A 25,620-nucleotide genomic window follows, 5' to 3' on the forward strand; every position below is an offset into this window, starting at 1 on the left:
GGCTGAGAGCCCATGACCAGCCGGCTTCCAAGGAGGGGGGGGGGCTACAAGCGGCCAGCCTGGCTCTCTGGCTTTCTCTTGGAAACAGGGGGGGTGGAGGAGGGGGGGGGGCTGGTTGCTTTTGTTGAAGGCGGCCTGAAGGCCCTCCTCTCTCCTCCCAAGGGCCCTGGAGGTGGCCTGCAGTGACACGGCGAGGGCAAGCCACGGAAAGTCTCTCCCCTGATGGCCGAGGTCTGCAGGGCTACTTGGTCAGCAGAGGTTTCAAAAAGGGTCACGTGGCCTTGGAAGAGGCTTTCCACCCGGCAAACAAGGGGAGGCCTCTTCTGGCCCAAGACTTGCTGAGATGCCTCTGGGGGGGGAGAGAAGGATTTTCCCTCTCCAGAATGATGACCTCTTCTTTAAAAAAAACTCACCCAAAAAACTGTGCTTTGTTTTATTGTCAGCCCAAGTTAGCGCTTTAAAAATGTAATCCCCCCCCCCTCTTGCCCAGACCTTTCAGAATGGATCCTGGATCCTCCTTCAAGCCCTTCTTCAGATGCCAGGGGAGAGGGGAGGGGGTGTCCTTTTGCCCCCAGAGGAGACGTGTAACGAAAGCCTTTTGGAGGGAACTGCAGCCCCTCTCATTCTCCTCCCCCCCTTCCTGGTCCTGCACAGATGACCCAGCTGATGAAAGCCGCCAAGAGCGGCACCAAGGATGGGCTGGAGAAGACCAAGATGGCCGTCATGCGGAAAGTGACCTTCTTGCACAAGAAGGAGGCCCCAGGTGAGGCGGCCGGGTGGGTGGGGACCGGAGGGTGGACTAAGAGCCCCGTTCAGAACCAGTCTCTGCCACGTGGCCTGTGGCCCTCTGGCCAGGCTTCCTGCCCTGTGGTTCTCCTGCTGGGGGATGGGAGGAGGGAGAAGGCTGCACAGGGCGCTGGGACTTTGGATCCAAGCAAGGCCTAAATCAAAGTTTCTCTTTCGCCTTCCTGCCCCCCTTTGTGCCACCAGCCCCCCCATGCCCCCGAAGTCTAGCTTTTGCTTCTGCTATTTGAGCAGCCCTCCCTCCCTCCCTCCCTCCCTCGCTGCGTCAAGGCCGCATGTGTGGCTGTCCCCTCTGCCGTCCCTTTGCTTCCGGAGGGATCTCCCGGGCATCAAAACGTGGTGCCTCTTGAGCAGCTTGCCCCCTCGGCCCCCCTCCCCCCTTCTGCCGGGGATGACCGAACGCAGGGAGTGCAGAAGAACAAGCCTCACTGCAGCACAAAACCCGCATCCCCCGCGGAGCTTGTGGTTGTGGTTGTCTCCTGAGAGGGGTGTGTGTTGTATTTAAGAAGGATCTGCCCAGCTCCACTGAAGGACGCTTAATTTAAAAGCAAAAGCCTCTAAAGAGTAAAATTCGGCTAAATTCATGCGTAGGGATTTAAAAGCAGCGTCAGACCAAGTTCTCCTCAGTCCAGCTTCTTGGCAAGGCTGGCCGACCCTTCCGTGGTGCCCCAGAAGTGGGTTGCAGGCCCCTCAGCAGAAGGAGGACGGCCACTCTGGAGGGATGCCTCCGCAGTAGATCCCCCTTCCCACCCCTGGACAACTCCCGGCTTGACTCCCTCGTTCCAGTCCCCTCAACCAGCTCCCCTTGCGGGGCTCTCCTGGCAGTGGGGGCCCATCAGGCATGTCTTCTCTTCTCCAGAAAGTGAGGAGGGTCTACCTGGAAGGGCTTCCCAGGGGAGGGGCCCCCAAGAGGGCCACTTCAGTTGAGGAGCAGAGCGCAGGCGGAGGAAGCCGACTCCTGCACTGGAGACACAGACGGGAAAGTACTGAGTTCCCTTCTTTGCCACTCCGTCTGCTGGGTGGAGAGCTGAGGGAGTCCCGAGGGCACGCCATCCGTGACCACAAAGACCGCTTCCTCCGTCCCGCCAAGGGATTGCAAAATGCCTCCGGGGTGGAAAAACGGACTTGCTGACGGGGCTGAAAAGCACTGATTGGGGCCCCTTTCTTCGTGGTAGCTTAGAAATTGGCCACTGGGAAGGAGGTGAGGCCAGTGTGGCCCTGAGGTTGGGGCCTTGCGTGCGGTTTGGGGGGGGGGGTCCCGGGGTAGAACCTGAGAGCCAGCGTGGCCGCTGGAGGGTGCTGGCGAAGAGCGGAGTGCCGTCTTCTGTAACACGTCCGACTTTGTAGGGGACGGAGAGCCCAGCCGGATGGTGCCGGAGGGGGGGCGCAAGCGCTCTCTTTCCTGGACGGGGGAGCTTTCCAAGGCCCACCAGCTGAGCCAGAGAGAGGTACCGTCCAGCCACACCAGCCGGGCTCCGGCCTCAGTTCCGGCCGTCGAGAGGAGTGTGCATGGCTTGTTGTGGAGTGAGGGCTGCTGGCAGGCTCCCACTGCTAGGGGATGGAAGACGGAACCAGTGCAGTCTGTACATGCTCAAGGGTACACCACAAGTACGGCAGCTGGCTGTTGTGATCCTGTGTGGGACGAGGCACTCTGTGTGCTCCCTGAGGCCCTCTCTCCTCTTGGGCCTGCTGACTCAAATAGAGAAAAAACATGGAGTCCCCATGAGCTTGACTGCTAAGTTTGTGGAGGCTGGCTTCAGTGATGTGTGTGTGTGTGTGTTGTGTGGGGGGGGGGCTTCTTGGTATGCCCAGAGGCCCTCTTCTCCCCATCAGGCATGCAGGGGCACAGGAATGAGGACAACTGGTGCCAGATGCAGAGGAGGCTGGGATGGAGTCTTGGGACTGCGTTCTGTACCTGCTGGACGCCTCTGGGCATGTCGCCTCGGCATAAGCCTTGGCCACCAGCAGGGCCCCCGGAGGGGAGCTGGGTGCTCTGCTCAAAGGCCGTGGCTTTCCTTGTGGGGGCTCAGCCCCAGTCGCTCTCATGCCCCAGGGGAGACTCTGTGCTCTTTGGCCATGCCCATGCAGTGCTTGGTTGTGCATGGCCTCTGCCGTGATGCTTGCTTGTCAGGGGGTTGTGCTTTGCACTGTGTGTTGCTGCCCCGCTCACCTGCCCCTCGTGTTCTTTGCAGAGGTGTGTGTGTTGTATTGCTTGGCGAAGTGTCATGTGGCTTGCCAGTGAAGCGGCAACAAGTATGCCTTTGGCCTGTTATTTTGCAAAACTTTTCCACTTGTTCTGAAAGAGGCAACTCTAGGACTCTCGTCGGGCTCAGGCAAACCACGTGTGCAGGCTGGCAAGTCCAGGGTCCCCGCCTCTGGGGCCCCTGAGTCCAGCGTGTCCAACTGCAGTCCAGGCTTGCAAGATTTTGGGCGCTGCCTCTTGTTTCTGAGAAGTGGGGCTGTCACCGGCCGCTCGCTGTGTGTCCTGCCCGGGTCTTTGCTTGCCTGGGGTGCTGGCCATGCTGCCGCCCCTCCTCCTTTCCCTCTCCGACTCTCTCTGAAGCCGCTTCTGTTCTGGGCCCTCCGCCCTGGGCAAGCCAGGCAGCTGTTCCAAAATTAGGGAAGGAAAAAGGTCAGCCTCGCCACTGCTGGGCTATTCCTGTCCCCCTCCTCCCAGCCGCCCACGTGTTCCCCTTTTCTTCCTCCTGGCCCTGCCACTGCCTGCGCTGCTTGCATCTCTGGGCCCTGCCTGCCACCGGGCCCCGTGGGGCAGGAGGGGCTGAGCTGCATGAGGGGGGAGAGGCAGGGCTGTGAGGCAGGCTGAGGAGACGGCAGCCTAGGCGCCATGTGGAGGAAGCGGAGCCGCCTTGGCAGGGACTCCGTCGTGGAGCGCAGCTCTTCCTCCTCCTCGTCGGTCTCAGGTAAGGCCCGTGCGGGGCGGTCTGTTTCTCCCTCCCACCACACCAAGAGTGAGCGTCCTTTCGGTATGCTCAAGAGCCCTCTTGCCTTCTGGGCGTCGTGGCCAGAGGGAGGGAGGGAGGGAGGCCTTTTGTGTGTGAGGCTCTCCTTGCGGAATGTGGCTTGAGCCTCTCGCTCGGCTGGCCCTGATCCGCAGAGTGCTGCTCCCGCCCTTGGGCTTTCAGTGGTGCAGGCTGATCTCCCTTGGGGCAGGGATGGGCAGGGCAGCCTGTGAGGGTTGGCCAGGGCTGTGTAAGGCTGAGGAACCCGGATTCCTGTTCTCCGCCTCTCGTGCTTCCGCACAGTTTCCCTCACCAGCTGCTGCACTCCGAGGCGTCTCCTTTGAGTCCGCCCCCCAAGGCCTGCTGAAACCCCTGCGGCCGTCTGCACCAAGTGGCCTCCGTTCCAGGCCAGGCTGGGCGTTTTGTGCTCTCTGAGCCCCTTGGGAGCAATGCCCTTGACAAGGTGGGGGGCTGGACTTGGAGGGCTTTTCGGGGTCTCCTCCAGCTCTGAGCTGCTGATGGCGATTCCCAGCCCTGCTGGGGGGGGGGGGTGCTGGCTGTCCTCTTCTGGAGTCCCCTCCCCTCCCCCGCCTGGTGCCGTGTCTGCTCAGGCTGGTGGGGGCTCTCCAGCGGAGGCCTTGCCATCTCCCAGAGGGGCAGTGCCCCCCGCCATGCTTCCAAAGGAGGTTTTCGGTGCAGTCCTCAACAGCGCCGGCTCCTCCCAGCCCATTGACTTTAAGGGACTCGGAAGGGCTCAACACTCTTTCCGCTTCCGGGGGGGAGTCTGTGCACGTGTGCTCTGATGCCCCTCCGCTCTGTGAGCTTTTATGTATGTGCCTGTGTGTCGGGGGGGCTGCACATTTTCTCTTGTAAGCCCTGGGGGGGCTTCAGCAGTGCAGGATGTGAAGCAGCCCTTCCTGACCGCGGGTGGGGGATGGGCACGGCCATGTCTTGCGCCGGGTTGCTGTGAGGATGGCACCAAGTGTGCATGAGAAAGCATTTTGGGTGCTGCCAGGCGTTGAGGCCTCGCTCAGGAATGCCGCCTTCGCTAGGCACAGTTGTGGCATTACCAGGACAACAATACGAGGTCGTCTGAAATAAAGAGATGATGCAGCCGTGTGGCATCCCCCAGAGCATCTCGGGAAGGGGGCTGAGTGGTGGGGATGGGTTTCCGGGCTTTTGCTTGCTCGTATTTGGAAGAAAACCCCTGTGCTGGTGAAGCAGCATCTCTGGCTGAGGGGGTGTGGTGTGAGGCACAAGCCAAATCTGTGTGAGAAATTCTCCCTGTAATGGGACAATGGATATATTCACTTTTGTCTGCTGTATCTAGTTGTGAATAACCAACATTTTCAGTGTTTTGCATTTCCCCACGCTGGGTGAATTTGGGTGTGTGTTTGCCTCAGGCGACTCAGAAGAGGAGGACATGGGATTCCTGGAGGTCTCCGTCACGGATATGAAACACCCACTTCCCGAACTGGGCCCCATGCCGGAGGGCTGAGCCCTCAGCAGGTGAGAACTCCAGCCCCCCCCCCCCCAGTTCTACTGGCTGGTGACCCGAGATGCCGTGCAGTCCGTCTTACCTGGAGATGCAGGGGCGAATTTGGGCTCTTTCTGCACATGCTCTGCCACCCACGGAGAGGGGACCCCCCCCCCAGCTGATTGCGCAGTCTCATGGGTCAAGACTTGGGCACATCACTGAGTGAATCGGTACAGCCCCTTATCAAGCGGACCCCTCCCCCAAGGCATTAGGCTTTAGAGCTGGAGGAAGCAAAGAATTTTGCGTGCTTTACAAGCTAACGCGGGGCCATGAAAATTGTAGGCAGAACGGAAAATGTGAGGCCGCCTCTGGACTCTCCATCTGAATGGGGGCCCCTTTTTCTCCCTGGGGGGGGAGAGCGTGAAGCAGAGATGGCAGCTTGTTCCAAACTCAGACTGTGGCAGCCATAGTGAGGCACTGCTGATGGGGGGGGGACCGAGAGCTCATTCCCCCGCAGGGGGATAAGATTGGAGGGTCTGGTGTGGGTAGCAAGGGAGGCTGCAGAGGAGGAGGAGGAGGCTTAGAGGGAGAGTTGTGGTTGGGCCTTGGCCCACGCGAAGCCCTAGATTCTCCCTCCCCCAATTTGTTGCAATTCATTCATTTCAGAGGGGGGCTTTTGACCCAAGCTCAGCATTGGAATATGGGGTATGGCCAAGACTCTGCTTTGGATGTTTGTCCTAACAAAAGAGGAAAGCGCCTCGGGACACAGGCAGCTCCCCCCTCCCCTGCAGCCTCTGTTGCCTCTTCTTACCCTTCTCTAACCCCGGGTCCCCAGGTGGTACGGCGTCACATCCTGGGTTCCATCGTGCAGAGTGAGCGGAGTTACGTGGATTCCTTGAGGAGATCTTGCAGGTGAGGAGCTGCTTCGTGTCCCAGGTGGCCAAAGGTGCCTCTGGCCCCCTCCAGCCCCAGGAGGCCAGCCTGGTGCCCAGCCCACCCTCACCCCCATCCACCATGATGCATTGCAGGATACTGGCAGTGTGCAAAGCTTGGAGGGGGGATTTTGCTTCAGCAAGAAATTGGTCTCACACAACCATTTCAGAAAGTGACTTTTAGCCTCCAGCTCAACATTTGTTTTCAGAGCAAGAGGACGGTGGTGGTGGAGGGGACTCATCTCAACCGGTTCAGTAGCCTTCATATGTAATAAGCTGACCAAGGCTTGGGCTGGTAGATTCCTTTCTATAAATAGGTGAATTCCCCCAGAAAGATCAGCGGGAGAAGGTTTGATGTTCCTTTTATGCTCTGAGGAATAATTGGAGACCTGATATTAAATATGCAATAGGATTTATTTTTGTACCTTTTGTGCTTCTTTTAGTGGAATTGAATAAAATTACTCCTTTAAAAATATATGCAAAATGTGACAAGGCCAAGAACAAGTAGTCTAGCAGGAAATGATAAAAAATATTAACCAGATATCTGAAACAATAAATAGTTTTAATTAAATTAAAAAAACAAACACAGAACATGGTTTTTTCTACCCCATCTTATTTGCATTAATGTATCACAATTATGCAAATTAAATACCTTGTGAAAATCCCTGTTCCTCTTCTGACTTCTCTTTGCTGATATTCCCGCCAGCTGCATTAAGCAAAGCATCCGAATGCCTGCAAATTGCTGTCATATTAGAAATTGTTTCCTTTTGCTTATTCACCTTTCTCCCCTGTACCTTTAAGGCATAATAGCAAGTTACACCCCCCTCCCCCCATATTCAGGGAACACCAACCAAGGAGGGACCAGGGTGTGTTCTAAGAACACAGGATCTGACCAGTGAGAACCCGTCCAGCCCAGCATCCTGTCTCAGGCAGTGGTCAGCTAGTTTCTAGAGGCCCCTCCCCTGATGCTGCCTCCTGTCTCTGGGATTCCGAGGATTAGTGCCTCTGGATGGGGAGGTTCCCTCCGCCTCCATGGCTAGCAGCCATTGCTACACGTATCCTCCATGAGTCGGTCTGATCCCCTTTTAAAACTATCCCTGTAGCCACTCCTGCATTCTCTGGCAGCGAATTCCCCATTTCAATGACTGTCTGTGTAAAGGAGTGTTTCCTTTGGTCCCCCCTGCACGTACTGCCCATCCAGTTCTGGTCTTTTGGGAGGAGGGGAAATTTCTCTCGGGCAGCTCTCCTTCCCCGTGCATAATTCCTAACCTGTGAGGGGTGCTTCTCTCCCCCCCCCCCCCCGTGTCCTTAACAGGATTACAGGAACCCTTGATGGAGATGGAGCCCAAAGTTCTCAGTGCCCGGAAATGCCAGCTGGTTTTCTTCCGGGTCAAAGAGATCCTCCAGTGTCACTCCATGTTCCAGATCGCCCTGTCTTCACGTGTCGCTGAATGGGACACCACGGAAAAAATCGGGGACCTCTTTGTGGCCTCGGTGAGTTCACCCAGGACGACAGAACGGCATTTCAGCCCAGCCTTCCCATCCATCCTGCAGGCCTGTGTTTTGCGGGCCAGGAGCATCTGGAGTTCGGATGGAAGGGCTGGGGGGAGGGGGGGGGAGCAGGGGAGAAATGCCACAGCCCAGCCCTGTAGCCAAGGAGAACTCGAACGCAAGCCTCAGGATTTCTCTGAGCCTCAGGCAGGGCACTCCAACTGGAGTCGTTGGGAAGGAGCAGGAGCCACGGGGCTGAGTGTGGCTGAGCAGTGGGGAAGTTCTTTGCAGTTGCTCCTGGGACATGCTGTGCGGGGGCCTAATCCTCCCCCCCCCCTCTGTCTTCCCTCGCTCGGGGCCTGCTTTCACCTGCGGCTCTGCCAAGTTTTCCAAGTCGATGGTGCTGGATGTGTACAGCGAGTACGTCAACAACTTCACCAGCGCCATGTCCTTGATCAAGAAGGCCTGCCTCACCAAGCCGGCCTTCCTGGAGTTCCTCAAGGTGGGGCACGAGAGGGGGCATCCTGGCGGGGGGGGGGCGGGGGAGGGGGGGGGAGGGTGCCCATCGCTCGGCTGCCGGAAGAGTCCCTGTTCCTGGGAAGGCAGGCTGCTGCCGAGATGTTAAATGCAGGTTCTTGGTAGGGTGGGTCACCCAGTTGAAATACTCGGCAGTCTGATTATAGCTGGTTGATTAACTGATTATTTTGCGTACAAGAAAAGCCCGTCATTCTTCAACACGAACCAGCCCACACCTCCTTGGTCTTCAAACGAGGCTTGCGTGTCCCTCACGAGACCTCAGCCCTGTTTGGGGTGTTTTGGGGTGTTTCCTGAATGGGGATACTGCCTGCCCCCCAAATAAGCACATGTATTCCAAGCTCTTCAAAAATCAGCCTGATTTAATCAAACATCCCTTTGAATCCATCAAAAGGAGTCATCAAACCAGTCCGCTAACGAAGCCCTGCGATCCTCTTTTCTGTAGTCTGGATTCTGACCCGTCCCTCTAAGGAGCTGCACCCCGATTCTTGTGGGGGCAGACTTGGGACTGGAGGCCTTCTAGGGGGGGTGGGCCTGGGAGACCCAGGATCCGGCTCTCGCTTGCCTGTGGGCTCTCGAAGGGCCTTGGGACAGCGACTCATCCTCATCACCCCCCCACCACATCTGGACCACCAGAGGCATTAGTGATCTGCCGCAGATATGTAGACCGTGCCATTTCCAGGGGTGGGGGCAGCTTGGATGTCATTCAGGCAGGGTGATCCTGAGCCCCGCTGGTGGTCTGGAGGCTCTGAGCTCCCATTCCTCTTCTTGGCAGAAGCGGCAGATGGCCAGCGTAGACCGCGTCACCCTGTACGGCCTGATGGTGAAGCCCATCCAAAGATTCCCCCAGTTCATTCTTCTGCTGCAGGTAACCCTCTTCAGGGGCTCTTTTGGCGCCTTCTTCTGGGGTCGGGTTGGGGGAGGTTCTGAGACTTGTGGGCAGAGTGCTTGTGGGGTGCTGGGGACGTCTCCCCTTGACCGGCCCGCCTGCCCTTTCTGTCCTTGCAGGACATGCTGAAGAACACCCCAAAAGGCCACGCGGACAGGCTGTCCCTCCAGCTGGCGCTGACTGAGCTGGAGAGCTTGGCAGAGAAGCTCAATGAGCACAAGCGTCTGGCGGACCAGGTGGCCGAGATTCAGCAGCTGACCAGGAGCGTCAGCGACCGCAGCAGCCTCAACAAGGTGCAGGATGCATGTCCTCCCCAGGCCCCCAGGCGCTGGCCCAGCCCAATCACTCCCGCCCCAGCCTCTCTAGGCTCGCCTCCTCATCCTGAGCTGCACCATGGGACCCTTCTAACTCCCCCCCCCCACACCCACCCCGTGTCTGTCTTTCTCTTGTTTCCCTCTCCTTCCCCCCTGTGCATAGTCTCTGTTGTTCTTTTCTTCCACTTTCCCTCTGCCTCCTTCAGTCTCCCTTTTCTTCTTCTTCCACTTTCTCTCCAGCTGTCTCCTCCCCACTCTGCCTGCCTTTCTCCTCTTATAAAAACCCGCAAAACCTCTGCAGACAGGGATAATTTTTGTGGTGCAGCCCTTCTCAGCTCAGGGTCTCAACTCCCCATCAGCTGAAGATCCGTTGTTGAGACCCCCTCTGACCTCCTGTTCTCCATCAGACCCTCCTGTCCCCCCCCTTCCATTCTCTGCTAAATCGCTCTCCTTCCGTCTCCCCACAGCTGCTAAGTTCGGGCCAGCGGCAGCTGCTGCTTTGTGAGACTCTGACGGAGACCGTTTATGGCGACCGGGGTCAACTCATCAAATCGAAGGAGCGCAAGGTGTTCCTGCTGAACGACATGCTGGTCTGCGCCAATATCAATTTCAAGTGCGTGTCCAGAATCCTTGAGGGGGGGGGAGGCAGGAAGAGGTCAGGCTGCAGCTCGCTCTGGAGCACTGTGGAAATGAGACAGGCAGATGAGCTCTGAGAAATGCGGGGCCTCTGCAGGTCATCTTTTTAGGGGGGGGGGGCTTGGATTCTGCACCTTGAAATGCAGTCCCCCCCGCCCTGCCCCGCCCTGGAATTAACAGTAGGCATTACGATTGCACCTTGATTTACGGCATAAGAAGAAGAGTCTTGCACATCTGGTGCATTTGGGTGTGACAAAAAGGTGGGACATTTCCACACTGGCCTTGGGTGTCAGGTTGGGTCATCTTCACCGTATTTCAGGGAGAAGAGAGCAGCGCTTGTCCCTCCCCACAAGTGTGGGGCTGGCGGACCTGTGGCTTGACCCCGGGCCCGAAATGTTAACGGAAGAGTGTAGTCGTTGGTATTAATCTCACGTGCTCAGAGGAGCGAGAGTGCTGCTTCTTTGTCAGATGGAGATGGGGGAGTGGCTGGATTCCTCTTGCCAGCAACTACATGACCCCTGCCCTGGCTGCCTGGCCGTGGAGTGGGGCAGCCCCATGTTTCCCCCTATAGGCTCAGGGAGCTTGTAAAGAAAGCATGCTTTTGCACAACTTTTGTGAGACTCCCTGCCATGGCTGAGAAGTGCTGGCCACAGCCCCTGACAGCTTCACAAGGGGATGACAGGCCCTGCAAGAGGATTGGTAGCTGTTAGCCATGATAACAGAGTGGGCAGGGGGGGGGGGGTTGGCTTGTGAGCCCTCCAGGAAAACGTGGCTGGCTGATGTGGGGAACAGGCTCTGATCCAGCAGGCATTTTCTTACATTCTTGTGGACCATGCTGTACTGTTTTCCTTCTGCAGGCCAGTGAACAGCAGGTAGGCCAAGTGTGTGGTGTGGTCTCTGCCCCACTGCCCGGGGCTGCCGTCCACAGTGGGCTGCTTGTGGCTGCTTTGGCCGGCTTGGTTTGGGGATGGGCTCTCTTGCTAGGTGGACAGGAAGCTTTTGGTGACGTGTGACTCTGTCGTGGCTGTGGTGTGCAGATGGCGTGGCTTCTCCCCTCCCTCCCTCCCACCCTCCCTTTGCGTGGTGGTGGCGGCATGTAGATCTGTAGTCTAGACTACTGGTTTTCAGACCATCAGTCTGGTGGGGAACCCTTCCCATGTTGAAGGCTACAGCATGAGCTGCTCTCTGCAGAAATTGGAAACGGAAACCAGGAAAGTGGTGGGTCCTTATGCCTGAAATCCTTCCATGCCTGAAATAAGACTGGAAAATGCAAATCCTCAGAATCCGGGGAGAACTCCTGGAGTAATCCCTACTCAAAATGAAACTTGAAAACCACTAGTCTAAATGGGTTTCAGGGGTGTTTCGAAGAGGAAAGAGTTTAATGGCATATTCTGTAAAAGAGCACCTGAAGAAGAACTTTAAATTCAATGGAATGTGAATGTTTATCCTGTGACTTTGGACAGAGTTATGCTTCTTCATTCTACCTGGGCTGGGCGGGCAGGGTGAGGCTAGCAAGGCAAACACAGGAGTTGGGGGTTAGAGAGCCCACACGAGGATGCAGGCAGGGAAAGGAGAGAGAGAGAGAGAGTGTAAATACAACAGAATGTATAAACAGTTGTCAATGTATTATTTCCAAGAAGGTGCAAAGATTTGGCAGCAATTACACCAACAGGAAGGCCAAAAGGATTCACCTTTACCCAGTTCCTCAATGTTAATAAACTTTCAACACTTAAAAAAAACCAAAACCAAAATTAAAACAGTAATTAACTTAAGGCTCCCGCTTTTATTTGCCAGGGCTTGCGTCCTTCATGCTGCATCATCTCAATTAGTTTTCTGTTTCGATTTTGGCAATACTGAACTGGTCTTTTCTCACCGGTCTGGAGGGGAAGGACCAGCCTCTCTCCACCACCCCCTCCCCGGCCAGCCTGTCTACCTTTTGGCTGTGGCCAATCAACCTGCGGCAAAGTCTGTCCTTTCTGGAGGAAAGTGAGCTTCTGAAAAATGGGCCTAGGTTTCAGCAAGCCGTGTGCGTGGGTGGTTTTCCTCTTTCCATCCAAAGGAAGCCACCCGGGCGACACGAACTCCCCTCCCTGTTGCTGTGGAATTCTGCCAGTTCAGCCTCCGTGGGGGACGAGAGCCAGGAGACTTGCCTCCCTTCCGTCTTTCCCCCCCAAAAGGTTTGTCTGTTTTGCTCTTGCAGAGGACAGCTGGAGATCAGCAGCCTGGTCCCCCTGGGCCCCAAATACATTGTGAAATGGAATTCTGCCCTTCCGCAGATCCAGGTGGTGGAAGTTGGGCAGGAGAGCTACGCCCACGACAAGGACAACGTGGTCATCCAGAACGTGGGATCCAAGAAGCACCTGCCAACCAGCCAGTCTTCTCACAGTGAGGGACTTTCTGCCTCCAAACACCTCGGGGATCTGACTGGGAGGCCCCCAGGGGTGGGGTGGTGGCTGATGGGCCCCATGGCTGTCTCAGGCCCTTGGCTCTCTCTTTCTCAGTCGTCCACGGGGCTGATGGGTACCCAAGACCCTGTGCCCTGCTTCTTCGTGAAGCCAGACTCTGTGACTAATCGCAGCTGTGCAGTACTCTAAATGACCTGTTGACATCTCTGGCACGGGCAGCCTGGTCTTGCTGAAGGACACGTTCCTGTGCAAAATAGAGCCAACGACAGCACTTCCTGAAAAGAATCAGCACGATACAGAGGAAGTTCTTCCAGTGCTTTAAAAGAACAAAACTATGCAGATTGCTACTAGGACAGGAAGTTTAGATATTCGCGTTTATGGGGATTGCCCAGTCTGTGTGGCCATTGTTGCTACATATTTTATATGCTTCCTGTAAGTAAATAAATGGCTCAACTAGAGCAGAGTAATCAGCTTTAAGCAACATGGAGCCCAAACCTGCCCCTCAAGGTGCCCTTTCTCCCTCCCTCCCTCAGACAAGGTCTATCTGGGCCCGCCCCGCCTCTTCCAGGAGCTCCAAGATCTGCAAAAGGACCTGGCCGTTGTGCAGCAGATAACGCTGCTCATCAGCACCCTCCACGGCACGTACCAGGTGAGTCCCACTCTACACGAGGCAGCTGAGACTTGCAGGCTCCAGGGAACAAATGCGGATGCCAGAGGACTGGGACTGACGCTGCCCAGGATTCAGCCAGCATCATATCTTGCTGCAGTTGCATTTGACATATTCTGGCCATTAAATGTTCTTTTCTGTGGTTTTCACCGGCAGAAATGTAGATGCCAGGTCCTTCTCTTTGCCGTTTTCCTGGCTCTCTTCCCTTTTCGTAGTATGATCTGTTTGACGTTGATGATTGGAAAGCCTATCAGTTTCATCTCTCCAGCATTCTCTGTCTCTCCTCCTCCTCCCTCTTACCTCCTTGAAAACGACCACATGGGTTTGTTCAGATTCCCTTTGGTTTTCGTACCTCGAATGAATATTACAAGAAGCTGAACCTTTTCGTTGCTTTGTGCCTCTCCCTCCCTGGGAACTGAGTCCGTTCCTCTGGCTGGCTGCTGTATTCCCAGTGGGCTCTTCCCTTGAACTGGGGGGGCCGGGTTTGAACTCCTGACCCCCCCCCCCTTCTCCTAGAATCTGAACATGACGGTGGCCCAGGACTGGTGTTTGGCACTCCAGAGGCTCATGAGGGTGAAGGAGGAGGAGATCCACTCGGCCAACAAGTGTCGCCTCCGCCTCCTGCTCCCAGGGAAGCCGGACAAGTGAGTTGGGGCAGCGCCAGGGGGCTTCTGCAGGGGGCACGTGCAAAGCCAGCAGGCCATGCTGGGGCGGAGAAGCCCTGGAGAGACGGTCACAGCTGCAGCTGCTCAACAGCAAAAGTTAATGCATTGAAGCCCCCCCCCCCCCCGAATTTCCTTGCCTCTCTGGGTGTGGGTCCTGACAGTGCGTAGCGTTGTGCGCTTCGGTGCGGTTCGGCTGTCTCAGGGATCACCGAAGCGCGAGGCAGCCGAACCGCACCAAAGCGCAGAACCCTAGCTGCTGACCCACTGCCTTGGTGGCCACCTCCCGGCACCCACAAGCCCCCCTTTGTCCTCCCCAATTGTTCTCCGATGCAGGTCCGGTCGCCCCATCAGCGTCATGGTGGTCTTCATCACTCCGAACCCCCTCAGCAAGATCTCCTGGGTGAACCGGCTGCACTTGGCCAAGATTGCCCTCCGTGAGTGACCGGCCGTCCACTCAGATGTAGGGGGCTGCCTCTTCACTCTGCAGAGGGGACTGTCTGCCCCCCGTTCTCCTCCTGGGGGCCAGGCGCACGTGTCTATGGGGTGTGTGTGTAGGTGGGGGGGGGGGAGTGTGGCTCTGTGGGAGGAGGGAACCAGCAGACTTCCTGTGCTCTGCTGCCATGACTACTGCTGGCAGGAGACCAGTTTAGGCTGCATCTCAATTGCTCCCCTTTTATTGGGGTCAACCAATACTTAGAATGTCAACATTTTTTGCATGCTGGGAACACAGTAAGAGGGAGCAGTAAGAGGCAAGTTAGAGTGGAGGAGCGATTGGGATGTGAGTGTCCTGCATAGTGCAGGGGGTTGGACTAGATGACCCAGGAGGTCCCTTCCAACTCTGTTATTCTAGGATTCTAAACATTCCTGTGCTGCCTTGAGTTCTGCTGATTGTTGTTCCCCTCCTCATATGATTCCCACCATCGGCTTCTGCCCATCCCACCCCCCTTTCCACGTTTTGGGAGGACTTGAGCACCCCCCCGCCCCCCTGCATAGCCCCCATGCCGGCATCCTTCCTGCATTCCGTGTAGCTGCTCTTGGTTTGTGTTTTTAATTATTCTGTAATTAAAGAGCCGAGTTGCCACTCCCAAAGGTACCTAGTGAAGGAGAGAAATAAATTACTCCAACGGCAGCTGCCCAGGTCTCCTGTGAGTGGCAGGAGCGGACTCTGATGGTTCAGGGAGGAAAAGGGCAGCGGCTTGAAGGGCTGTCCGGCCGGCTGGCTCCAGAGTCTGACAGGAGGAGTGCTTGTGGGAACCAAACGTTCTCCCTTGATCTGCTGCCCCAGGGCTGCCCTGGTGTGCTGTGGGGCAGCCTGTCCTGCAGGGGATTCAACTGGGATGCAGGTCCAGCTTAGCAGGGCCACTAAGCTGGTCCTCAGCTTCATCTTGCCCATGAAGGGGCAGTTGGCGGCTACCGCTGAGGTCCAGTCCAGACTTTACCAGTTGCCAGCCTATGTCCCCCCCGCCCCCGCCCCATCGGTAGCTGAAAAAGATACTGGAAGCTGTTGAGGGGACTGAGATAGGAGAGAAGGAGGTCCCAGTTCTGGCCTGGTGGTGGGAGGGGGGGTTGGCTCCTGGCAGGGCACCTGGCTTCCACTCTCCCGTTGCCTCTTCAGAAGGTGCCCGTCCTGGGAGATGGAGTTGGTGGCCAAAGGATTTCCTGTGCTGAGGAGGGAGAGAAAGGAAGAGAGGGTGTGTGTGTGTGTTTTGTTTGTTTCCTATCCTGCTCCTCACGCTTGGGGATGGTTTCCAAATAAAATACTTAAATCACACTTGAATAAACAAAAAGCCATCAAACAATCAAATATGATTACTTTTTAAAAAAACATGTAGGCATGTAGATAGATGCATACAAACGAGGAGGAACCAACACTTCCTTCTTGTGCATCACCAAAAGAGCAGCTGGGAGGGACGGGGGTCTGCGGCCCCACCAGGAAAGATTCCACCCCCACCCCCAAGCCAGAGCCTGCCTTGTGCAGAGTGGAGCCCCCTGTGGCTCTCAGGCGGGGGGGGGGGACCCCTCCAAGCCCGGCTGCCCTGACAGGTCTCCCCACCCACCCTGCGCTGGAGCTGCTGAGGATGAACCTGGGATGAGCTGCTGTAGACAGAGGTTCGGGGACCTCCCCCTGCGGTGTTCCTACAAGCACCTGCAGCTCCGACTGACCTGCACCAAAGGCCCTTCCTGTTGGGGTTTGTGGGGGGAGCTCTTTGGAAGACGCAGCCCCCATTCCTCGGCCAAGCTGATGAAAGCCCCCTCTGGAAGTTCACGTGAGAATGTGAAAGCAGGAGAGTGTTCCCCCCACCTGCCCCGAAACGGATAACCCTGCAGTGCCCTTGTTCTGAGCATCTTCGCCCTTTCATCTCCTCTTGGTCCCGGGCAGCCCTCCCCCCCCCCACGGCCGTCCCTGGCACGCCTCGTTCGCTGCAGCTCCCACAAGGCCCTTCTGCTGCTTCTTATCTCTCTTTGCTATTTAACTCCAGCCTTTTGAAAAGCCTCCTCTTAACGGGAGAGCGGGGAGGGGAAATTTCATTTGAAATCTTACTTGGATCCCCGACTGCCCTCAGGCAGCCCTGATTTGATTCTCTTGGTTCTTTAAAAAACAGTTTGCTGGCCTATTTTAATCCAGGCTGCCTGGGGAGGAAAAATTGCAACCACCACTTAAAAATAAAGTCTGTGCAAAACTCTAACATGGAGGAATCCCCCCCCCCCACCGCCCCATTCTTCCCCAATTCTTCCTGTGCAGCTGGTGAGGCGACGGCAAAGCTCGGGTCTGGCTGCAGAGCCCTTGCAGGCCGGGCTGCGAGAGACAAAAAGCACAGGAGGCAGGAAGGAGAGGGCCCAGCGCCTGGCCCTCGCCTGGGATCTGCCAGTGGGCAGAGAGGCAAGCCCTCTAGCAGGAAGGGTTTCCCAGAGCAAATGCTTCATGCCCTTGGCCCCTCTTCCTATTACGACAGTAGGCCTCTGGAACGGACGGGGCCTGTGGGCCAAGCGCTTGGCGGCTGGGGAGGGGAAACTGCAGCAAGAGTAAGGGTAAGGGGGGGGGGGGCTGGCCCATGCTGCGTTTTGCCTCACGTGGCCTTTTGCTTCTCCCTTTGGCTCCAGGGGAAGAAAACCAGCCTGGCTGGCTGTGTCCCGAGGAAGACAAGAAGAGCAAAGCCCCCTTCTGGTGCCCCATCTTGGTGTGCCGGGTGCCGGCCTTTTCCTCCAAGGCGCTTGACCTGCAGGTGAGGCGGGCTTGCGTGGGCCCTGGAGGAGGCCTTGGGGCTGAGAAATAAGGGTGCTGGGGGGGGGGGGAGCAGCCTAGGGTGCCATTCTGCACGGAATCCTGCCAGTCATCTAGGAGCAGAGGGCAGAGAGCCGCTTAGCTCTGAAAGGCCTGCCAGGGAGGGAAGCCACACTGCCCCGTCCTGGGCTTACCTCGATGCCCTCTATGGAAATAACCTGGTTGTAAGAAAAATATTGCGGGCAGCGGAGCAGAGGGAGGCCAGAGCAGAGGCTGTGCCTCTTTGCATTCGCAAGCAGATTAGCTTCCTTGGCTCAGTCTTGGACCTGGACCTCTTCCGCACCGCGTGCTGCCTCTGGTTCCAAGTGAGCGGGATCCGCAGCTGAGGCTCTGACTTTGCAGAAGGGCCTTTATTTCAGCGGAGTTTTCTGGACTCTGGATGCTCTTTGTGTGTTCCCCCCGTCCTTTGAAAATGGGTGAGGCAGCCGGTCAGTGGCACAGTCTTCTCTTGGGTGGCTGCACGAAACCTCGCTGCCCCTTTTGCCCCAACATTACAGCCAAGATTATCTATATACAGACTGCGTCTTGATTCAGTCAGGATTGTGCTTGGAAAAACTAGCTGGCTGCTCAGAGACAACATCTCGACGACCAGACGACTGCTTGGCCAAGAAGCTACTCGGCGCTTCCTTTTCCCTCTCTGAGGCGATAAACCCCGGAAGAGCCCGCTGGGTCTGCCCCCGTGCCCAGGCTGCGGCCCATTCCTTCCTTTAGCCTCTTGGCAGGACTCTTTGGCCACCTCGTCCTCCGGGCAGAAGAGGACTTCGTGTTTTAGAAATCCAATTAGCCACCGCAACAGATGTGAGGCTCTGGGGCTCCCGGCTGTGTTTCGCTCGCCCACTTCAGCTCCAGAGGGACCGTTCCCGCCGGCAGGAGAGGCCCCTCCGCAGGCTCCCCCCTGAAGGTTTGGCGGCTGGTTTTGTCTAATTAGACCGAGCGGTGGCTCGCCTGCCTCTGGGGATGCCGGAGACACTCTCTTTTGGGGCTGGGATCTGCTTTTCTCATCAGACTGGCTGCAAAATTCATTGTTTTGATGAGCTCCCATTGATTCTCTCCTCCTTTCCCCCAAAAGAAGAGAATAAAAGCACGCAGATGGAAAAGGGGGACTCTTTAGTCATACATTATGATTAATCTACAAAGCTTTTTTACTCTACAATGTCCTTCCCTCCCCTTCATCTACCCCAGAGGTTCTGGAATAGCTCCCCCCCCCCCTTTGCAGTTGTGTCCTTTGGCTTCAAAGGTTTGACTCCGTTGCACCTCTGGTGAAAGAGAGCTGCTGCCGTCCTTTTGCTTTTGGAGAAGACACAAAACGTTTCGGATCCTCGACAGTCATCTTTGTCTTTCTGTTCTAATCGCCTTTCCAGGCTACAGTACAAAAAGAGAGCATGCCAAGCGTAGGGCTTTATCGTGTCCCATAAGCACCCCCGACTTCATGGGATCGTAAAGATCTAGGCAAGCCCCGCAGGATCCGGCCAAGCATCCACGTAGTCCGGCAGGCCCAGACAGAAGCCCCACAGGGAGCCCCACAGGCGTGTGTGGGTCAGCCCTCCTGCTCTAAATATTCTCATCCTCTGGGACTTTGGGCTACAGGGCAAGCAGGGCCCGGGGTCCAGCGGGGGGTGGGCTGTGGCCAGCGTGAGGCGCCCTCTTCTCTGGGGTCGCCTCCAAGCAATGCTCCTCGGGCAAGTGCAGGTCAGATCCGGCAGAGGGGTCCACTCTGCCAGCAGAGGCTGCCTTCTTCAGGGGAAGGGGAGCAAGGCATGGGGAAGACGACCCCTCCCGGCCAGAATGACTCTGCGGGGCCTTGCAGGAAAACCAAGGCTGAATGAGTGCCAGGCCCTTTGATCCCAAATGCTCTTGACCGAGAGAGCCCTTTCTTGGGATGGATTTTGTTCTCTGGGGGTCAGCTGCCCAGCCTAGAACCGGGGTGAGGTTGTGCCCAGGCTGTCCCTGCTTCTTTGCAGAGGGCATTGTGTGTGTGTGTGGGGGGGAGCAGCCAAGGGAGGCTGGGAAGCCCGGTGGGCCGGGCCAGCCTAGGCGGAAGCAGGAGGTGAGGGAAGTAAGCGCCCCTGTGCCTGTGTGGCCCCTGACCTTTTCCCTTTTCCTTGTCCCTCCCGTGCTCAGCTTGGAGCGGCCGTCCACAGCCCCGTCCATTCCTCCCTGCTGGGCTTCTCCGCCATCAGCACTTCCCTCCCGCAAGGCTACCTCTGGGTGAGTTTGTCCCTGAATGCCCTGAGGGCAGCATGAGGGGGGCCTGCAGGGCTGCCCGCTGCCTTGGATTGAGTCCAACCCCCCTGGAGGGATCAAGCGCAGAGGTGGTCCCTGACGGATCTGGACCGGGGGAGGGGGATCTGCTTCCACCACTGAGCTCCTCCCATGTGGCGGGCCGTGGGTCATGCGGGTCTTTTGCTTGCTTCTAGGTCGGGGGCGGCCAGGAAGGGGCCGGGGGGCAGGTGGAGATCTTCTCTCTGAACCGGGCGGTGCCCCGGACGGTGAAGTCGTTCCCCGTGGCCTCTGCGGTCCTGTGCATGGAGTACCTCCCAGAGAGGAGCGAGGAGGAGAGAGCGGAAGATTCGCAGCCCCCAGCCGAGCCCCCTCTGCTGCCGCAGCCGGCCATCTGCCTGGGCCTCCAGGACGGCAGGTCAGGCGCTGGGAGTTTGGGGGGGGGAGGGCAGGGGTGGGTTTTCGGGGTTGTTTCCATTCTCGGCCTTTGAGCCAATCTCCCTGGTCATCTGCTTGGTGCTGCTTTATTTTGCTGCTGCTCTCCATGGTCTTTTTCGTTTTCCTTGCTCCACTTTTACACAGCCTGTGTGTCCATTTCTGCGCAATTCTTTCACAATTGAATATCCCAGATATTGTTGGGAAGTGTTTGTGCTCTTCTGGGGAAAATGGGCTCGAGGAAGCACAAACGCCAAGTGAGAATCAGGCTTGGAAACAAAGATGGTTCCGATCATACCAGCTGGCTTCTGAAGTTGGCCTCACCCCCCTTCTGTCCCCGAAGAGAGAGGTGCTTCCCTTGCCTCTCGGCTCTCTCCCACTTACTTGCGAACGGAGGGCTTGTCCCTCTCAGCATTTATTTAGCCACCGCACAGCCGTGCTCTGGACTGGGCCTGCCCAGGTGGGCTGTCCTCCCACACAGGGGGGTGGGGGGGAGGCTGGGAGGCTGTGAACTGCACAGCCAAGTATTTGTTCTGCGGTCACGTGGCCTTTTGGGAAACCTCTCTGAAGAAGCACGGAGGGGAGCCCCCCCAGACTCCTGAGCCCTCCCTGCCCATGTCAGATGGCCTGCCGGTCGTTGCTCCAGGGGGGACGGAGAGCACTCTGCATGTGGTCCCTGTTACTTCCCCTGCCTGCCTCGTATATTTCCCGAATGAGCTCTCTTGATTTATGGCCCATCAGGTGGCCTGCAGCATCTCATCCCCCCCACCCACCCCCCCGGCCCCTTGGGGGACAACATAAGCTAGTTCCACTGCTTCCCAGTTGCCCACCTGGGGCTGCTTGATGTACCTCGTTAGGAGTGGGTGTCTTGAGCATGGCTCTGCTCCGCCGTCCATCCTGTTCCTCCCCCCCCCCCCCCAGCATCCTGGTGTACGGCAGCGTGGACACAGGGACCCAGTGCCTCCTGACCTGCAAGAGCCCCGGGCTGCAGCCCGTTCTCTGCCTGAAGCACAGCCTCGCCTTCCTCTTTGCTGGCCTGCAGAATGGAACCGTAGCGGCTTACCCCAGGAACAGCGGTGAGTTGTGGGCGCGACGATGCTCAGCAGGTGGCTGGAGGCTGGAGGCCTCCTCTCACTCCTTGTAAGGGAGGCTCGTGTTGTTACTTCCATGTGGCAGCTGGAAAGACCGAGGCAGGGTGGCTTGTTGACACTCACTCAGTGCACAGGGGAGCTTTCAGCTGAGGAAGCAGACCCCCTGACCTAAACCTCAGGCACTTTCTTCCCATATGTCTGCTGGACTTGGGGACATGCTTTTCTCTGCCTATTTGAACTGAAGCGGTCCTCTGGTTACCCTTTGCCACCGGAAATGCCCTGCAGAATTTTACTCTGGTTCAGAATACTTAGAAGGAACAACCTGAGGAGGTCCAGAGTGCCCCCACTGCAGGAGTGAGGCAGGTTTCAGCTAATAAAGAGAGTCAGTTTGTTCTTTGCTCCCCAACGTTCCCCTCGGGGGAAGGTTTTATCCACACTTGATTTCCAAGTGACTTTAATTAATTTACCATCTATTTTAATTTCCTGCTTGTTGCAGCTGCAGGAGGAAAACTCTCTCCAGCCCCCCCCCCCCCTCTTATGCTAATTGGTGTTCAAAATGCGATGTCTGGAATTCGGGTTTCAGTCCCAAGACAAAACCCCAGTTTGAAAGCTCTGTAATTTCCTATTGATCGGCTGTCAGTTCTCTCCGGCTGCAACGAAAATGGCCGTTTTATAGCCGGTGAAGCCTGTCAAACGTGCTTTAATTTCCCTTCCTTGTAAATTTTGGATGAACAAAGAGACCCTCATTTTGGTCAGTTCATTTCAGTTGCACGTGCTGTTTCGGAAGATCTGCCACCCCGAACACCTGAGCGGGAGGGAGCAGCGCAGGCCTCTGGATCGCAGCAGAGAGGCTGGCTCTGTTGTCCTGGCGCGCCCCCCCCCTTCTGCCCTGTCCCTTACCAGGCTGTGGCCAGGTGTGCTCCGTGCAATAATGCAGGTAGTCCCGGGCGAAGGATGTCTCAGTGTGTATCTCCCCCTCTCCCCCCCCCGCCTGTGGGTGTGCTTCCCTGACAGCGGTTTGCCTCCCTCCTTCTCCGTGTCCCATTAAGCACCCACAATCTGCTGCTCGTTGCCCTCCGTTCCGGGGTTATAAACGAATGTTTACGTGGAGCTTCAGACTCCACTTGGCAGTGTATTGCTTTTTATTAATTAGCTTTTGATAAGCCGTTTATGGCTTTTAATTAGAGCATGTGTGGAGGGGGTGCGGGGAGAGGCAAGAATGTATTTCCCAGGCAGATGTGGGGACCTGAGCAAAGGTGTCATCGGCTGTTGCATCTGCCAAGGGCGGGGCTGACACGGTCGCTGCCGCTGCCTACAGGTCTCTGCACCATCGCGGAAGGAAGGCGCTGGGCCTCCTCCCTCGCAGGGCGCTTTCCCTGCATTTCTTTGGAGAGCGGCCTCTTTGGGCGGGACAGAAACCAGCCCTGAAGTCTCTGGGGTGAGACCACCCAGCGGGGTACGGCGGAGGAGCTCTGCGGGGGCTCCCGCTTGGGGTGTGCAGTGAGCTCCTCCCTTACCTCGCAGCCCCCCCGCCCGTGGACAGGAGCCAGTGTGCAAAGTGGCAGGCACCCTGGGCACATCCTCCCCTCCCCCGTCTTGGCTTGTGGGGAGGGGGAAGTGCTGAACTCCTGTGTTTGGAGTCCCAAGGCAGGAGGGCTTGAACAAAACAAAGATGCCTTGAACAGAGAAGGGTCTTCCCCCAACACCCGCCCCCCGCAATCCTTTCATTTGAGGGTGAACCCTAGGGTCTTGTGCACGTGCAGGAGCCACTTGGCCATGTGCTGTTCTGTGGGACGCAAGCGCACCGGCCGGTGTGGTGTGGTGTGGTGTGGTGTGTTATGCTGGGGAAATGCTCCCTGATCAGCAGAAGGCTGCAGAGGTGGGCTGAGGCGTATCCCTTCCCTGCTTCTCTTGGCTGAGCTGCGCTGCGCTGACACCATGTACCCCTGACATGCCCAGTGCTAGCTGTGTGGGTGAGTAACTGTTAGCAGCAGAATGCTGGCAAGGTGTGCTTCCTCAGAGCAAGGTGAGAGGTGTCGGTAGGGCCCGACCGCCAGCAAAACAAGCCAGCTCTTCGGCTGAACGAGCAGTGGTTGTTGTTTGCGGTCTTTCTTCTTGCATCCATTGAGGCTAAATGCCTTGGAGAAACCTCAGCAGAGATGGGGGCCTGCGGATCCTCGGCTGGCGCTCCTCCTTTCCCTCTCCCTCTCCCTCTCCCTCTCCCCACCTGCCTCTGCCCCTGCCCTCTCCTCTCCCTCTGCTGCCAGCTGGCCCCTGATGTTTCCCTCCTTCCCGCCTCAGGGGGCCTTTGGGATGCAGCAGCTGAGCCCACCTGCCTGGCTGTGGGGCTGGCTCCGGTCCGGACTCTGCTGAACTTGGATGACGATGCCGTTTGGGCCAGCTGTGGCAACCAAGTCACCGTGCTGGATGCGGCCACTCTGGAGGCGCAGGTAAGGCCCCTGCCGCTCACGGCGGACTGCCCCGGCCTCTTGCCCCTTGCCTCTTGGCTCGCGGCTGGGCTGGCTGGGGAGCAAAGGGCGGGGTTCTTGCGCTCGAGCTCTGGGGAGTCCGGAGGTGGTTGCTCTGGGCCAAGGCCGGTGGGGCTGAGCCTTCTTGGCAAAGGGCTCAGGGAGGGCTCTCCAGGAGAGGAGGCTGCCTGGCAGCTCTGGCTGTTGAGTCTCCAGCAAAGGGGGCTATTTCTGTGCCTCAGCAGCAGTCCCAGGCAAGGCAAGGCAGGGCTGTAGCCTGAGGGGCAGGGCGGGAGCTGGGAAGGCGGGGGGGGGGGGGGAGAACATTGGCTCCCATCTAGCAGCCAGTGGTGGGAGGGTGCAGGAGACCTTCATGGTGAGCTGGGCCCATGCTGACGTTGCTTGCGTGCCCGCTGCCCTTGGGGAAGGTCTCGGCCTGTCCCGGGGCTGGGGTCTGCTTTGCCCCTGAGAAGGGCCGGAGCAGGCAGAGAGCGAGAGGTCAGTGCCCTCGGAGGAAGCGGCACAGCTCCCCAGGCCGGCCGCTGTGTGGTGCTGTTGCCGCATGGACGCGCTTTCTGTGGCCTGGCAGTGCTTCCGCCTCAGTGCAGCCGCCTCCCCGGCCGCCCTCGCGGAACAGGGCCCGCAACCGCAGCAGAGACGGATCGCAGGGCATCTTCATTGATGCTGCAGATTTCTCGGTCGGCCGGCTGTGCAGCGGCTGCCTCCCTCTGAGCGTTGGCCTTCTATTATTCACGAGGCCCGGAGGCTGGCGCCATCGGCCTGGCCGGACTATGCCTGCTTGGGCCGCGGAGGTCGGCCGGCCATAGGCTCAGAAAGCTCTCCGTGGGTGCCGGGCAGGGGCTGCGGGCCACGAGGCCTCTGTCCGTGTCGGTGGCGCTGGCTGCTTAGCTCTGCCGCCCGCTCTCGGCCCTCGCTCGGCAGGAAGTGAGCGGCTGAAATGATCAGGGGGTTGGAACGCCCCCCCCCCCCCCCCCGGTGTTGGGGACTTTGGGATTTGGAGACAGATTACCCTGCGAGGGGGGGGGGGGAGATGACGGAGGGCTTGGCAGGGGGCTGGGCTGCGTCAGTGGTGAGTAATTCCGATGGCAGCCGAAGACGCTGTGGTCAGGCCTGTGCTCCCCACAGGAAGACGCGTCAGCAGCTGCTCCTTTCTGGCTAAACATGAGGGCAGGACGCTCCCCCCCCTCAGGTCACCCCTCCGTCAAGCAGGCACAGTTGGCAGCCTCTCTCCTGGGGTGGTCAGGAAGAGCCAGGCAAAGCTCTGCATTGGCCTAGCATGTTCTCAAGGGGGGGTGTGTGCGGGGGGGGGGGGGCTTGTGCTTTCAAGTGCAGTAAGGGCCCCGTCTCCCGCTTGGCCCCAGAATGGGTGCCTCCTGGTGCAGGGCTCTTGCTTGCAAATAGCTCCGAAGTGTGAAGGCCCCTCCCCCCACTTATGGGCCAACAGTCCTTTCCCTGGCCCAGCCCCCTCTCCCTTGTCCTTGGGGGGGGGGGGTCCTGTTCCCCTAGAGAGGCCAGTGTCTGCCCCCAGGCACCATGGGCATTGTCTGTGCCCAGAATGGTCCTGACCTAGATTCTCTTCTTGCCCTCCCGGACTCCCCCCCCCCAGTGCATTATCTCCCAGAGCAATGAATGAATTTCCCACCTCCCACGGGTGCTTCACCAGGAGAAAGCCAGTATTGGGGGGGGATCCTCTCTGCTTCTCCACTGGTTGACCCTTTGGGAGCAAATGCCCCCCTGCACCTTTTAAAAGGCAAAAGGGGGGAGGGTTAGCAAGCCAAAGCCTGGTGCATCCACAGCCTTTCGGATAAAGTGCTTTCCGCATGCTTGCGCACATGCGCTCTGTGGGAGGGAGCCAGGTGTGGAGCCTTTTGCATCAATAAATCTTTGGTGCCTTCTGGAAGTCTCTGCACAGCTGTGCTGGGTTCCTTGGCTCCCACGTGCAGCAGCAGCAGCAGCAGCCCTCTTTTATCGCCTGCCCAGCCACAGCTCAAAAGCGGAGCCAAACTCAGCCCTGCGGAGGGGGCCGGTCTTGGGCCTGGAGCGCTCGCTGCTTCTCTGCTTGGTGTGTTTCTCCCCAAGGGCAGCAGCTCGGGGCCAAGCTGCGTGGTCTCTGGGGCCAGACCCGAGGCTGGTTCACACAGGGGCAACTGGGAATTCGGGCTGTCCTTGGTCAGGGCCTTCTTGGAATGACAGGAGGCGGATTTCCTGCTGCCTTTTCTAAATCATGCATTTTGGCACTTCCTCCCTCCTGGCTTCAGGCGGTGGGAAGAGGACTAGAAACTGGGGCCTCCTACTTATTTGGGTGTAGCACGAGCACGGGTGACTGGG

At 57.8% G+C, this 25,620-nt stretch overlaps 1 protein-coding gene across 1 annotated transcript in view; it reads left to right on the forward strand.

The window, feature by feature from the left end:
* Positions 1 to 25,620, forward strand: part of ARHGEF10L (Rho guanine nucleotide exchange factor 10 like) — a 48,913-nt gene that overhangs the window by 14,506 nt on the left and 8,787 nt on the right. Inside the window, 19 exon segments of the mRNA XM_077312534.1 lie at positions 655 to 763; positions 5,168 to 5,257; positions 5,260 to 5,273; positions 6,077 to 6,153; positions 6,975 to 7,039; positions 7,489 to 7,667; positions 8,050 to 8,166; positions 8,974 to 9,066; positions 9,207 to 9,380; positions 9,869 to 10,014; positions 12,238 to 12,422; positions 12,976 to 13,091; positions 13,626 to 13,753; positions 14,108 to 14,208; positions 16,877 to 16,998; positions 19,179 to 19,265; positions 19,475 to 19,695; positions 20,634 to 20,788; positions 23,105 to 23,253. Of these exon segments, the coding sequence (XP_077168649.1) occupies positions 655 to 763; positions 5,168 to 5,257; positions 5,260 to 5,273; positions 6,077 to 6,153; positions 6,975 to 7,039; positions 7,489 to 7,667; positions 8,050 to 8,166; positions 8,974 to 9,066; positions 9,207 to 9,380; positions 9,869 to 10,014; positions 12,238 to 12,422; positions 12,976 to 13,091; positions 13,626 to 13,753; positions 14,108 to 14,208; positions 16,877 to 16,998; positions 19,179 to 19,265; positions 19,475 to 19,695; positions 20,634 to 20,788; positions 23,105 to 23,253 (2,328 nt within the window).

Source organism: Paroedura picta, chromosome 15 (genome assembly GCF_049243985.1).
Source record: "Paroedura picta isolate Pp20150507F chromosome 15, Ppicta_v3.0, whole genome shotgun sequence".
Lineage (NCBI taxonomy): Eukaryota > Metazoa > Chordata > Lepidosauria > Squamata > Gekkonidae > Paroedura > Paroedura picta.